This window comes from Helicoverpa zea, chromosome 9, assembly GCF_022581195.2.
Source record: "Helicoverpa zea isolate HzStark_Cry1AcR chromosome 9, ilHelZeax1.1, whole genome shotgun sequence".
Lineage (NCBI taxonomy): Eukaryota > Metazoa > Arthropoda > Insecta > Lepidoptera > Noctuidae > Helicoverpa > Helicoverpa zea.
This window is the reverse complement of record NC_061460.1, coordinates 1,683,454-1,698,362: the sequence shown is the minus strand read 5'-3', so window position 1 is coordinate 1,698,362 and position 14,909 is coordinate 1,683,454. Positions and strand designations below refer to the sequence as shown.

Here is a 14,909-nt window from a genome sequence, read left to right as displayed (position 1 = left end):
ACATAATATCACCTGCTGTACCTACGGTGATACCTTCCGTATTTACACACAGGTACCAATGAGTGTGAAATAAATTAATTTCAATAATAGGTACTGAAGTATATTTATTCCCAAATCATTTACCTACAGAAACAAGGAACACTTTACTTTGATCAATTCTTGTTATGATGAAGTTCTAACCTAGGACTCGTAACGGTTACATTAGAGTCCCCAACTTTAACAGCCCTTAGCAGACCGCATCTTCGCCCTTCTATAACGTTTTATTTAAGAGTCTTGCAAAATGGACAAACTTTTTAACTAAAAACCAGCACACTAATAAGAAACATTATATCATCTTTGCTATGTTTGGAGAATAGGCAACGGCTTAAAACAAAATAGTGTTTATCACATGGCGCTTAAATGACAATCATGAAATAACCTGTTAACATTAGGCAATTACAATTAAAAACACGTTATCAATCATATATCATGCAATACATATAAAAATGTATTTATTTATTACGATATTCTACCGGGGGTCACGTTCATTCTTATTTGCACTGTCAAGTCAATTATCGTTGTGTGCCAATTAAACAATTTCATGATAATGCCTCTCTATTCAGTATTTACCTACAAACGCACTTGTAGATAAAGCTAAATGCATGAACGGCACGTTTTAATTAAACTACCGGTATTGTCTACTTTTGAGTTCGTTTACCAGGTTTTGATTCTTAGAAGAAATTTCCAAAACCTTCGCCGTCTTGTCAAGTCTCGCTTCCTGGTCATAAGGGCTGTTCATGACTTTTGCAGCCCCACAATTCTTCTTACTTACAGATTGCAGTTGCAGCAAAGATTACTAGGTGCAGGTAATTTAAATGGGAGCAATGTAGCTCTTGAAATTACAAGCCTGGTGACCCATGTGAGAATAAGTCATATAAATAAAATCCGATAATAATGAAAGCAAGAGTCTCACTCATCCATTCAATGAAAGCAGTAAGTAGTTTAAAAGCCCTAATCTGATTAACTGTTCGGCCATTCAGAGAATGCGTTCCTGACACGTCGCGATTGAACTGACGACGTAATAACATTCATTGATTATTGATATAATAATGTTGTTTTAATGCTCCTCAATTGTTAAAACGGTAAACAACCAGCAAAAATATTTTTATCGTAACTGCAACGCCATTGCAAAGTTACGTCGTCAGTTCAATCGCGACGTGTCAGGAACGCATTCTCTGAATGGCCGAACTATAACCCCACTAATACTGACGATATATTCTAAGAATCAGAAGTACCAAGTTATTTGTCAATTTCACCATCTATTACGGTTCTGATTAAGTATGTATTGTTATTCAAACTGTGTTACTTCTACGAAAAGTTTGTAACATGACTCTGGCCCGAACTCTTTGACGTCGACTTTATTTAGTGTAACTCGTGTTTCGAAATGAAATTTTTGGATATGTTTTGTTTAGGTTGAAGAATTCGCTGAGGAGTCATTCTTGGAACGGAATTTTCCATGATTGTAATCAGCGGAATGGTTTGAATGTCACTCACGTACTGCTTCTCCATAAAATCTCAGCTCAAAAAATGTGGTTTTATCGTCTTTTTCTCAGCCGTAGGACGTTAATGCTAATCTACTAAAAGCAAGTTGCGTCTAATCTTCTTCCTTGATTGCGCCAAGCTCCCATGGAGCTACTCCGCAGACCCAGATAAAAAGAAGCCTACATCAGCTTTCCTCGATAAATGTGGCTAGTGGCTAAGTATCTATCACTGAAATATTTTCTCAAAACGGTTCTTAAACTTCGAATTCATACCACGGCGCTAGTTTTTTTCAGTTCCTAGGGCCCTTGAGAGGACCCCTATGTCTTACGTATGGTTAGTGAATAGGGTGATGACGACGATGTTTTCAAAAACAATTCATCGGATTATTTGACTCCTGTACCATGTCATGGAGGTTTTTCGAAAGATAACGAGATTAACTTTAATTTCTTTTTTATAAATGCATATTATAAAGATAACGAAAGACTGCAGTTTAAGTTTGGGATATTATAAATTGCATATCAAATAAATAATCGCCTATCAATAAATACTCATCATTTATATTCTTTTTTACATCAAATAACTTACTTCACTACAAATAAACTAAATGTTTAACAAAACTCAAACTGCAGATAATTCGAAATTATACATCAATATGACATTACTTTTTTCCTTATAATGCAATACAGTTAAATTTATTCTTGTACAAAAATACTACATACAAGCATTAAATACTGACTGCACAGCAAATTTTCCATATTTCATAGCAAAATAACTATCCCAGTAGCATATTAACCAGTAAGTACAACAAAACCTGTTCATCATATTTGTCTTAATTTTCAATAAGCCATGCTCGGCAAATTTAATGATTATTATAACAAAAAAACCCTGTCACATTGCATTATTTCTAAAAGCAGAACAAATTAACTGAAATCTCATTCAGCGTACTATGAAGATGGTAGAATTTTATTTAGATTCAATTTATTTAGCAAATTGCCAATTATAACCTTCAATTAAAAAAAAACGTTGTTTTAAAAATTGAAGCTAGTAACGAAAACGAATCGCTGCAAAACCGACTCCACGTAGTCTTGTTTGCCCTACCCCTAGAGTGCAATTCAAAACCGCGTAGGCGTGGAGGGGCGAGGCGGCCTGCGAGCTGAGGTGCAGGTAGTTTTAACGCTCGCCGACGCGGCTGAGGCTGGCCGGCCCTGCCGGCCAGCAAGCCGAAGCTGCGGTGGTGAGCGTGAAAACCATCTGCGACGATAAGCTCGCATGGGACCGCCGGAACCACGAAGCGCCGGAGCCGTGCCAGAAGCCATGCTTGCTGCATGTTGCATGCTTACTTCCATGTTGCATGCCTGCTTACATGCTGCATGCCTGCTTGCATGCTGCATGCCTGCTTGCATGCTTCAGGCTTGTTTGCATGCTTCTTACAGGAAAATGAAAATTCCAAAACTATGCCAAAAGATGATTCTGACTATAAACATTCTGAAATATGATAGTTCTGCCTTTTAATGGCTACTTATATGAAATGTATGCCAAAAGGAAGTACTGACAATGACTGAAAATGCACCTGCCCCATTTTTTTTAAGAACTATATGTGCAAGCATATCATCGGACTTGCGATCCGACTCAAGTACGTGGCGCCATCTGTAGAAGCTAAAAATGTGCCTATTGGGCAAAAAAAATAAATAAATCACTGGCTTTAATAATTCAATAAATTACAATTTTGTATTTAATTTTATATTTTTTTGCTGATATCATTATGTGGGAATTAATAAATAATAAGATGAGTGTGACCAATAAAATGCTGTTTTATTCAGAAAAACTGCTGTAAATAATATAAAAATAGAAGCTATATTTAAAAGAAAAAGAGTTAACATGTATAATGTGCATTAAGATTGTTAGCTGTGCATTGATGAAAAAGCTTTTGCTTTAGGAAAAATCGCTGTACGCTGCGAAAATAAATTGTAGTGTGTTTAGTAATATTTTGAGTTGAATATTTTGCTGTGCAATCAGTAATTTTGATGGAAATTCGGAATCTTATTGCATAGAAAAAGGATATTTTTTGATTTGCGTTTAAATACTACCCTTTAAGTTTTATTTGTTACCACATTACGATGTTTATTTTGTCTGGTTAAAACAAGTTCAAGAGCAAAGTATTTGGCTGCCTTTTTGTTCTCAAAAAGTCCCTTTTCCAGAAACAAAAAATGTATAGATACTAAATAAATAATAAATAATGTCGGGACACCTTTTCACACACGGTTGGTTAGCCCCATGGTAAGTTATTAATTAACTTGTGTTATGGGTGCTAACACAACTGATAAACTACATATAGCTACACATATACATATTTATAAATACATATTGTAACACCCAGACCACGATCAACAAGCATGCTCATCACACAAATGTCGACCGAACCGGGAATCGAACCCGGGACCTCAGATTCGGCAGTCCGGCTTGGTGACCATTGCGCCATAGAGGTCGACAAATATACTAGGTAATGCGTTTTATATTACATGCGTGACATTGAATTTTCTAGTAAACAACATGCACGTCTTTCACACAAACTCATTGCGTACTTTTTAACCGTGTTCCCAAAAAGGAGTAGATTTTTAATTCGTGGGAATCTTTTGAATTGTTAGTTTATGTTCACCGTTTGCCTACAGGTTTTTGCAATTTCAACTTAGTTTACTTATAATTTCATTTATATCACGTTCGTTCATATTAGATAAAGTAAAAAATGTTACAGTTTTATAAGATCAGTAATTATTAGAAGAGATGTACAAATAAAATACACAAATCCAATAAATAATTTAATAACATTTGATTAAATACAGAATAATATAACATGATCAAAACCTGTTAGTTCTTAAACCTACCTTAAATTATTCGGAAAGATATCAATATCGTATATTGTAATATCTTTCCATTGTGCATATAAACGTGTTACAGAAATAGGTATAATTTGTTCGAAATTAGGTACAAATTATGCTATATTGTGCTCTATCTACAAATTTTCTTACTCTATGTTTTTTAGACCAAGAGCTGTAAGTATGAATTTATGAAATCATTCATATTATGTCGCTTATTCAGAAGAAAAACGTTTTCATATTTTTTTTAGAAAATTTTGTTGTTTGAGGTTATTCATCCGGTTATTTACTTATTTTATATATTTTTGTAAAGAGTTTTTGGAGAATAAAAAAAATGCCAAGGTCACGTACATGTAAAGATGACTCTTTTTGACGTTTTTCTTTTACAAAATTTAACAAGTAAAAGTTAATTAAAAAGTTACAATAATCATTTATATTATCTCGGTATTGGTAAAAATGTTAAATTACATATTTCTTACTGTATAAAGTGTGGAATGGTTATATTCTTCAAAATACTATTAGGTATATAATATAGTACAGTACGTTATACAGATAATGGCACATTAGTTCTAATTAATCATCGGTTATTTTATTGAATATTGGTAGAAAAAAAAACAGACGTTAAGCCTATTTCTATATGTTTTTTTTCCAGATAAATAAGAAATACTTTTTTCTAATATAAATAATGAACGAGTTCACATTTCAAAACCAACTGACTGTTAACTGAATTTCCTATACTTATATGTTTTTTTTTATTTAAGATTACGAATAAATAAATCACAGTTCAAAAAAGATCAATTCTTAATAGATGACTCGTTGCTTAAACACGCGCTCCACATTACAAGGCGGATTATCTTAATTGCTTTAAATTGATGTTTAATTAAAATAAATGGACCAATTGACAGACGCGCCTTCAATTGACTAATAAATTGAAATAATTTTTAAATCATCATCTGCCTAGTCTTTTTCCCAAGTATTTTGGGGTTGGCTACCAATGTAATTGTAAGCAGCTGAGTACAAGTTTTACCAGAGTAGGAGTACTGCCTATCCGACCTCCTCAACCCAGTTACCCGGGCAACCCAATACCCAATGAGTAAAATAATTTTCAAAGCGTTCACAAATTTTTTAATACACTAAGTTTATTTTATGTGTGTTAGAAATCAGATACTTCTTCGTTATTATTGATACAAATTGTAACAGCTGATAAAATAGTAAGTGCTTATATTGATTAAAAATGTATTTATTTTGCTAAGTTATATTTAAGTAAAATACAATTTGATAGTGATTTTTTTCATAAGTTGGTAGATATATAGGCACGTTTTTTTTACCATAATAGTCGAAAGACTACAAATAACTAATAGTTTCTAATTAAAATTAATAATTGTGATCTAAAAATTCGTGACTTATTAACTTAAGTGACTCAAGTCCAAAAATTCTTACTAAATAAATTAATTCCTACAAAAACATAACAACTTCGAATAGGAAGATCAATTACTATCAAAATTAATTTTATATGTAATACATATATAACTAGAGGGGTAAATAGTCTTAAAATACTATAACTTTATATTTATATTATAATATGGGAACCATTATGTTAGATAAATCGTTATAATATTTGATTAAGAGATGATTACATTTTAAAAAAGTCTGGCTCTCAGACTATATGCAATTTTATTCTTTTCATACTTGCTGGTAGTTGCATCTTTAAAAATCGTTTTCAGTCATTAATCTATTTTGTCCTTGGGAAGTTTTCGAAGCTAAGCTATAGATTCGTTTCAAGCTTCGAGTGCATTTAGGATGAGTTGCACCATTTTAATCGGCGATTTGACCTCTGGTAATCGGTATACCTACATGCGCAACTGGATGAGTGGATTATTAATTGTTGTTTACTAATTTACAATTGTTACTACTGCCTACCTCTTCTCCTTACATACTTGCAATGTGTTATTGACGATAGGTAGCTCTACTATGCAGGTTAATTCTTGTTGATCAATAGAAAAAATCATGAAGTTTCCTTGCATATTCTACAAGATCTATATATGTACATATAATCGTGCATCTAATTGAACTTTTTGGAATGCAAACCAACCCAAGAGTTCAACACCCCTTAAGCCATGCTGATATCATCAGCGACAGCATGTCTGATCTGGTAGCTCCTGACCGGCTGGATGAGAGATATGAGCATCCCGGACACCATGATGAATCCTCCAGCGAGGTAGAACGACAGCTCCCACGAGAATGTAACGTCGTAGATGAAGCCTGGAAGGAATAATTTTATCATATGGGTTGTTTTGGATGTCGAATGATCAGTGTAAGAAGAATCCGTCGTAAAAATCAGCTTGCAGAGTCATAGGACCAATTATTTAACTTGCAAGTACATAGCAGTTATATTAATTTTATAGAGTACCTATTTATGTAGGTAAGAATTTACAAAAGTGCGTATTTATACAGGATAGAATTTTATGTTTGCCTTGCCTTTTTCTGATTCAGTAAATAGGGCTGCAATATTACACGAATGTACGGTTAGGGAGAAGCCTAAAGATGGGACAAAATATTTATAATGATTAGCCATTAGTCATGAGCCATTAGTCTTACCTGATAACGGTGGTCCAATCAAATGACCGATACCCTGAGCGAGCAACACCAATCCATAAGCCGATGTAAAGTCATCCAACGATACCAGTTTCACCAACAGACTAGGTGTGAAAGTATATGATGCTGCGAAAAATAGGCCAAAAGCTGCTGAAGCAGAGGCTAAGAGCCAGTAGTTCAGTGCTGCAGCCCTTGGGATGGCAGCCACAGAAGCGCCGCAGAGGACCAGACATACGGCATATAGGCCTCCGATGGAAACTTGGGGGAAGTCGCCTATCCAGCCGAGGCCGACCTGGAAAAGATAGTATGATATTCAGTAAGACAAGCTATGGTAAATTCAAGACTAGACATGCAATAAAAACTATTGGTATACACACATAAACCTTGCCCTCCAATTTATTTGGAACGTCTGACTGTCTGCCATTATTTACAATCCAATTAGGGTGTAACGCACGGGGCCGGCCGTATTATAACTATTTCATCTCTAAGAACAAATCTCTTTGTTTTCTGAAGCAAGGATTTTCAAGGATGGATCTCAAAATGATCATGATTTTTATACCTATTTCTACAATTACATATGAAAACTTTGAATTCTCTCAGTGTCAACATCGAAACTAAAACAAACAGCGCCACGATTTCACGTAAATAATAAAATACATTTAGAAATCCACAACGGCATTTTGGCACAAGCCGCGTCCCCAGACATTTGGAAACTGGATATTATCTATTTCTGTCCACCGAAGTTATGTCAAATCACCTCGGGTTTCGTGAACCTTGGAGAGGAACCAGACCGAGATAGAAGTCTCGTGATTCACAAGTGTAGGAAGGGAGATGAGCACCATTTTGGACGGAAGATATTTGTCAGACATGTCTGGAAACTGCCAAATAGTTGTATAGTGTAATAGGTGTGATGGCCTTGATACTTGGATGCTTGATGTACTTTCGAGAGGAAAAGGATTCTACAGGGATAGAAAGTTAATGACATTATTTTAGAGCTAATAAATGCTTCCTTGGTGGAACGACGGCTAGAAGTAATAACATGTTTGAGATTCTAGTTAAATCGTAAGGTGGGGTAGTCTTTACATCAACTTTATCGAAGTAAATGATATTAAATAGTAAAATTGTAGTTTTAAGATTACGAAATTATTGAAAATATTTCAAAACGCTTTGGAATTTATCTCCAGCACTCGTTGGTGAATTTCCAGAAACACTGACTTTATACGAATCACTGTGACAAGGCAATGAACTAGATATTTTATATTGTTCATCGATCATTAAGTTTTTGGCGCTAACTTGGAATTTTAATAGAAGTAGCTTAGTTAAAGAAACGAAAGTTTTTTGATTGTTATTCTACATGAAAGCCAAATCAGTTTGGCAACATACCAGATTTTTTTAAATTGTTTACCTTCTCAATCCAGTTACCCCGGCAACACGATACATGACTTTTAACTATCCGATTTCAATACCAGACTACTTTGAGCCATTCGCAGCTATACTTTCAAATTATCCGAAAAGAAAGTTGAGTTTTTGAGTTGTCAACTCTATACTCACCATTCCAATAGTATTAGTAATCCCGATCAAGCTCAACATCCCAGCGCTGTCATCTTCACTGTAGCCACTATCTAACATATGTTCAGCGAGATAGAAGTATGGCACTATGAACCAGATGAATAGTATGATGGTGCCCAAACAGAGGAGGTTGAAGGTCATTCGCTTGAAGAGGGTCACGTTGAACATGTCGGCGAGGCAGCTGACACAGTCATCGTACCAGTTCTGGAAAATATAAGTTAGTAGTTAGCAGAGTATTTGAATTTAAGAGGTAAATAAAGAACGGTTGAATACTGAAACGCCACTCGATTATAAATAGGTGCTGGTCAAACAATTCTTACACTTACTTACGTTAATTCTGCAAGAGAAATACTGATAACTAAGACAGTAAGTAACGTTTTAGTAATATCGCTTACTTTTTATAGTCATGCTTTTTTTAGGTAAGTAATCCCTTTCATTTATTTAGATCACATTAAGTCTGGTTAGTAAAGAATGAATGAATAAGGGGAGACCATACGGCACTAGTTTCAAAATATAAAGTTATGGCATACTTACATGAAATAAATCTCTTGGAAATAAATCTTGGAATAAATAATATCAAAATAAAAAAAACTCATACCTCTTCCTTCTCATCGATGGTAATCATAGAGTTCTTAAATATATCTGGGCAGGACGATGCCTTCAACCTGTACCTCTTTATATTCAACATGGCATTTCTATGGCTAATAGAATTCAAGGGCATCTTCAAATCCTTTAAGTAATGATGGTTCACCGACAGCTGTTTCTTTAACCAATCTTTCCTATTCTCCTTACTATCTTGTTTCACCATTTCTTTATCATCCCGGGTTTCTGAATGAGCCTTTCTAATAACTCTCTTCTCTGGATTCTTAAGTTCATATTTGTCTGAAGTTTTATCGTTGTTCTGATATTTTTCTGAATTCGTTCGTTGTAGTGTATGTTTCGTAAATTTGACGATTGGAGGGTCATTGGATTCGTTGCTCGGTTCTCTTGGTGGTGTCTTTTTGGTTCTGTTTATGGCGAAAGATGGGTACTTCACTTCGATGCCGTAGTCTCTGCTCGTTTTCTTGACTAGTGTGTCTAGTGTTCCCATGGATACCTGGAATTATATACAGAATAGTGTTACGAAAGTTGTTGAAACGATGATCTTTAGCCATCGTTTGATGCATAAATTACTACGTGAATAACTATAATATACTTACTAATTAAAAATGTAACATGAATTTAATTTAATTAATATTTTATGAAAGAAAAAAAATAAGGTATAAAAAATGCCTGCAGCCTATGAGATGAATAAACTATGTATCTACCGATATCGAACATATCTATTTATGACCATAAAATTTTGACACATTTGATCTCTGCTCCCACGATTACGGGATAAGTTATCATGACGAGATTATATTTTTAGTATTTAAGTGTTAATAGGATCATAATAATATATTATGTCATGTGCAATTCACCATAATGTGACTACGTTAACGGTATAGTTTTCCGATATTAGCTGTTTTCTTATTAAACTGAATAAGCTCACTCACCACAAATATTTAGGTCTTAAAAACTGTGTAACTGTGATAATTAATCAGAAGGGATTAATGAATCGTTAGGAATGAACTCCATTACGCTGTTCGAAGCTCCAATTGTAATTAAAAGGTGAACACATAAATACCACATCGAAAGCTAAAACCGTAGGGACATTAGATTGATGAACTCCTCTTTGTAAATTAGAAAAAAAGTTAAAGAACTCATACCTTGTCGCTATAAGTAAGATAAGTTGGCAAGTTCTCCACGGACTGCGACTTGCGTTTCACTTGCTTACTCTTCTTGAGCTTCATAATATTCTGGTGACGTTTGATGCTTTCTGCTTCTTGCTTTATCACCTTTTCAGGAGACACCCCCCTTCGAATCAGCCCGCCCATACTCTTGCCTCGTGTTGGAGCATCAAAATCAAACACATAGGGATTGGAAATTGACGCTGAAGATGAATGTCTGGACTTATCGTCTTCTTTCTTCAGTTTTCCTTCATCTCTGCTACTCCTCTGTCGTTTTTGCTCTAATGTCCACCATTCAGGATCTCTCATAACACATCCACATACACAAAGATTCAACAGCGTCCCAGAAAGCAAGAGGATTGTTCCTCTCCAACCATATTCTTCTATGAAATATTGAGTCATTGGTGCGTAGACGAAGGTCCCAACGCCTGTACCACAAGCTCCTAAACCCACAGCCAAGTTCCTTTTCTTTTCAAACCAGTAGGCTATTGATACAACAGCTGTGACATACACAAGCCCGAGACCCAAACCAGCTATAACTCCAAATGTAATCATCATCATTTCGAGAGTTGTTGAAATCGATGCTAAAACGAATCCCAATGTCGATATAATGCCACCGAGAATTGTCATGCTTCGACATCCATATCTGTCTACTAAAGCACTCATTACAGGTCCTGAGAGAAGCGGTACGGCAATGAATAAACTCCCGATCCATGCAGTTGTAGATTTACTAGCTTCGAATTCTTGTAGAAACTCGATGTACAGTAAGCCAAAGGAGAAACTGATTCCATCTGCTATCATGGATATTATGAAAGATGACAGTACAACCACCCATCCCCATCCACCATCGGGGATTTTAACTTCGTCTTTTTTGGACTTTTCTTTGTCCTTGATTTTAATTTCGATGTCTCGATCAGCAGGATTCTCTGTTATTTTCACATGATTTGCTTTCGGCTTGTTCAGTAAAGCTGTAACTTCCTCATTTAGGATTGGATTCTTTCTTGCTTGAATGGTTGGGAGCCGTTCCCTAGTGCTAAATTCTAAGTCAGGGCTTGAGAATGAATTGGTGCCAACACTTGTAGTATCATCTTCCTCGCCTTTACATATTCCTGACGTGGATTCAGACAGTAGGGACTCTCTAACAGCATTTTCTCGTACGAGTTCCTTATTCTTCGGAGTCCTGCTAGTTCTCAAAATAACTGGTTCCCAATCTTGTTCCATTTTAAATTTTGTACTACAAATAATACCTTGGAAAAAATACTGGCAGTTTATGGGGTGAAAGCTTCAATTTAGGTTCTTAATCTTGGGTCTCGGGCGGAATATCGACTGGCCTGACGGGCCACACTGTTGAGTTTCAATGTGTTTGGCTTGTTTTGACCGGACACCATTAAGAACCGGGGAAAGACCGTGTGTTCAGTTTCGGCGCCCATACACGCGTGTTGACGGCGAGTGGCGCGATTGTGCGCCACAACTTGACAACTCGTTAACGCGAAGTTAGTGGACTAGTTTGAATCTGGAAAGAGACAAGAAAATTATATGATAAATAAACATTAACTACGGAAAACCCAGTCAAAATATTTGAATGAAGGCGACCTTCATATTTTTTTATGTAACTTTAGAAATGCATAATAAGAATACTCACTTTAGACTTGAGAACATTTGAGAGGTCTTTTTTCACAGAGAAAAAAATAAGCTTATGCCCATTACACTAAGGGAAACCAAACTTGAACTATCTATTCGGCAGTCTGGTATCGTAAATAATCCATCACCTTGGTCGTATCATTAGAAATAAGCGAATGATTAATTTTCACGGACCAGAGTCTGCGGGTTTTAATTAATAATCAAGTTCGATAAACTATGGGAAAGGTCACGATCAAGGTAAAATTTATTTTTTTCTTCAGTAGTACCTACCGTACGATCAATTAAACATTACAATGAACCTCCGTCTATCTACAAACTTTTAAAATTAGTTAGATCTCCACCCCCAAAACCTCTTACATACATAAAATTTCAGAAAATAAGGAATTCGATTTTTGTCGTCGAGGCAATCAATAAATCATAATAGGTATCATATCATACCGTCATCATCCTCCGAGCCATTTTCCCAACTATGTTAGGGTCGGCTTCCAGTCAAACCGGATTCAGCTGAGTACCAGTGCTTTACAAGAAGCGACTGCCTATCTGACCTCTTCAACTCAGTTAGGTATCATATCATACCATGAGTACTAATCCATATTTCCTTAAAATACTTATTTATTATAACAGGGCCAGCTATTCTAATTCTTGGTAATATCTTAAACTAATCTAGTAAAGTGAGCGAGGGTGAGGTTTGTTTACCTCGCGGAGGTCACAGGGAAATATATTACGTATAATAGCTTCGTATCTATTATGTAAAGATTGAAATAGTAAATGGTGGAACAATTTCATGTTGTAAATGGATCCGAAAAGGTCTTTAGTCGTAAAAATATAGAGGGAGGCACGCATTCGCGATCTTCCGTAAAATCTCCATTTACAAAATAACATTATGTGTGTATTTACTAATTTTATAAATAATGTAGATGACATGGAAACAGTCCATTGTTTTTTAAAGAGTCGCCCAAAGGTCTGGACTGGATTTTCAGAATTAATTTGAGAAAATGCATTTTCACGCAAAAGTTGCCTCATTATGCCTATAAAATAAAATAAATTGTCTTAATCATTTGCTTAAAATATGAGTTTTTTATATCAGCTGCCATTCAAGGACTATACACCTACCTACACCATATTTCTTAATTAGGCGGCAGACATGCACACAGTTATGTTCACAATAATGTGCTAATTTTCATACATACCTAAGTGAAGAATAATTTTCCTAATAGGCAAAATGAAATATTTAATTAAAAGAACTATGATTCTGATTGTACCTAGAAAGATGTTGTTTCCCATTGAAGATGAAGCACAATATTTATTTTCACAACCTTCCGCAATAGGCGGGAAACAATTTAGCTGAGATTCTGAACGCCACCATATTGTTCCAAATTCAAAATCCTCACATTACAGTCACCATAGAGTAGCATTTACAAAAAAAGTCTTCACTCACCTGCATAAAACCTTCAAGGGAAATATGTAGTACAGACGAGCACTCAAAACGGTATCCCAGGTCTATATACGACCGGCACGAGACGACGATCGATATGGGGTGGCCAGGGTGGCGCCTCCATAGACTCCACCAGCTACCCTGACCTCCCACACCCCTCGCCTCAACAAGGACGAGAGGATCACAAGGAGGTTTTGTTACCTAAGTGAGAGACCAAGTTAAACTGGCACTGTCTAGCTAAAGCCTCGTTACGTAGCCGTGACGTCACAAAAATATATTGCGTTAATATGCATGAAGTTAGAATGTTGTTTCTTGAATCATTTTAAAAGTGATTAGTTAATTTATTGTTAGTGTTTTGCGTCACAAGAACTTCTATATCGGGGCGCCGTTGTTAGCAACATTTTTTAATTAATATCGATTCAGTTATGTGTAGCTAAGTACCTAATGCATTTCATCAACCTTGACTTTCTATATTTAAGTCAGCGATGTTTCCTAGTATTATGTTTTTCACCCCTTTTATACTTATGGCCACAGTGGGTAGATACCTACCTAGGTATTCTTTATCATGACTTATAGTAATTAATATAGCAAAGTTTACACGTGTAATGAAAATTTTATTATGTCGGCTAATTTTAATCAAGCTACGTGGAGTACCTAGTTCTCTCGGGATGTGAGTATAACGAAAACCAAACCCTATTACCATATGGGTTCTTGCATCTTACTTAGCATGAATACAAAATACTTAAGCGCCTAAAAATTTTAAGAGCAAACATTCTTCATACAACTCGTTACTTGTCTTAATAATTCAGGCTCTCCACCGGGTCTACAGAACTTTATTATATTCTTAACTCCTTGTATCTGTACATAAAGACGTAAAACATTTGACGTAAAAGAAGACAGATCCCTCGAGGGTGATTTACTTAATAGTCTGCCAACATACGAGTGTAGGTAGAACATATTGTTAAAATGTGCTCCTCGTGGAAAAGTTCCACTTGACTTGGTATGTCGACCTACTGGAACTGACAAGGACAGGCCGGTAATAGGGGCCTGATATTTATTTTTATAGTTCATGGTAGTTAAGTGTGTGGTACCCATGTGGTACCTAGGTGTTTTCTAAATTCGAACTCTTTGGCTTTTGTGTTAATCCAGCAAGCCCGTTGCAGTGTTAAATGACTATCTACTTACGGCTTGATTTAATAATAAGATCCGCAACAAATTATGCATATCAAAAGCAAAAGTAAAACATACCTACTGATATAGAATGTCTGTGATTTAGTTAAAAAAGGGAAAAAATAATAATAGGTAAGCAAATTGCGCTTAAAATAACGTTTGCTATAAGAAAGATTTAAGGCGGTAAAGGAAGAAAAATTACACAAATCATAAAATAAAACATCTCATACGTATGGAAAGTGTAATTAAAAATATAGATGTTTTGTCATTATTTTCTGTGTTATTACTTTGCAGACGTCCATTATGGTAATAACCTCATTTCTGTACTATCATTAA

General features: G+C 35.4%; 1 protein-coding gene across 1 annotated transcript; it reads right to left on the bottom strand.

Moving 5' to 3' along the window:
* Positions 1-4,324: 4,324 nt before the first annotated feature.
* Positions 4,325-13,613, bottom strand: LOC124633528 (monocarboxylate transporter 14-like). The gene is made up of 6 exons (XM_047168785.1): positions 13,407-13,613; positions 10,307-11,840; positions 9,157-9,654; positions 8,541-8,762; positions 6,993-7,281; positions 4,325-6,656 (listed from the first exon to the last, which is right to left on the bottom strand). The coding sequence occupies exons 2-6, from the start codon at positions 11,546-11,548 to the stop codon at positions 6,505-6,507; spliced, it is 2,403 nt and encodes an 800-aa protein (XP_047024741.1). The 5' UTR covers positions 11,549-11,840; positions 13,407-13,613; the 3' UTR covers positions 4,325-6,504.
* Between the last annotated feature and the right edge of the window lie 1,296 nt (positions 13,614-14,909).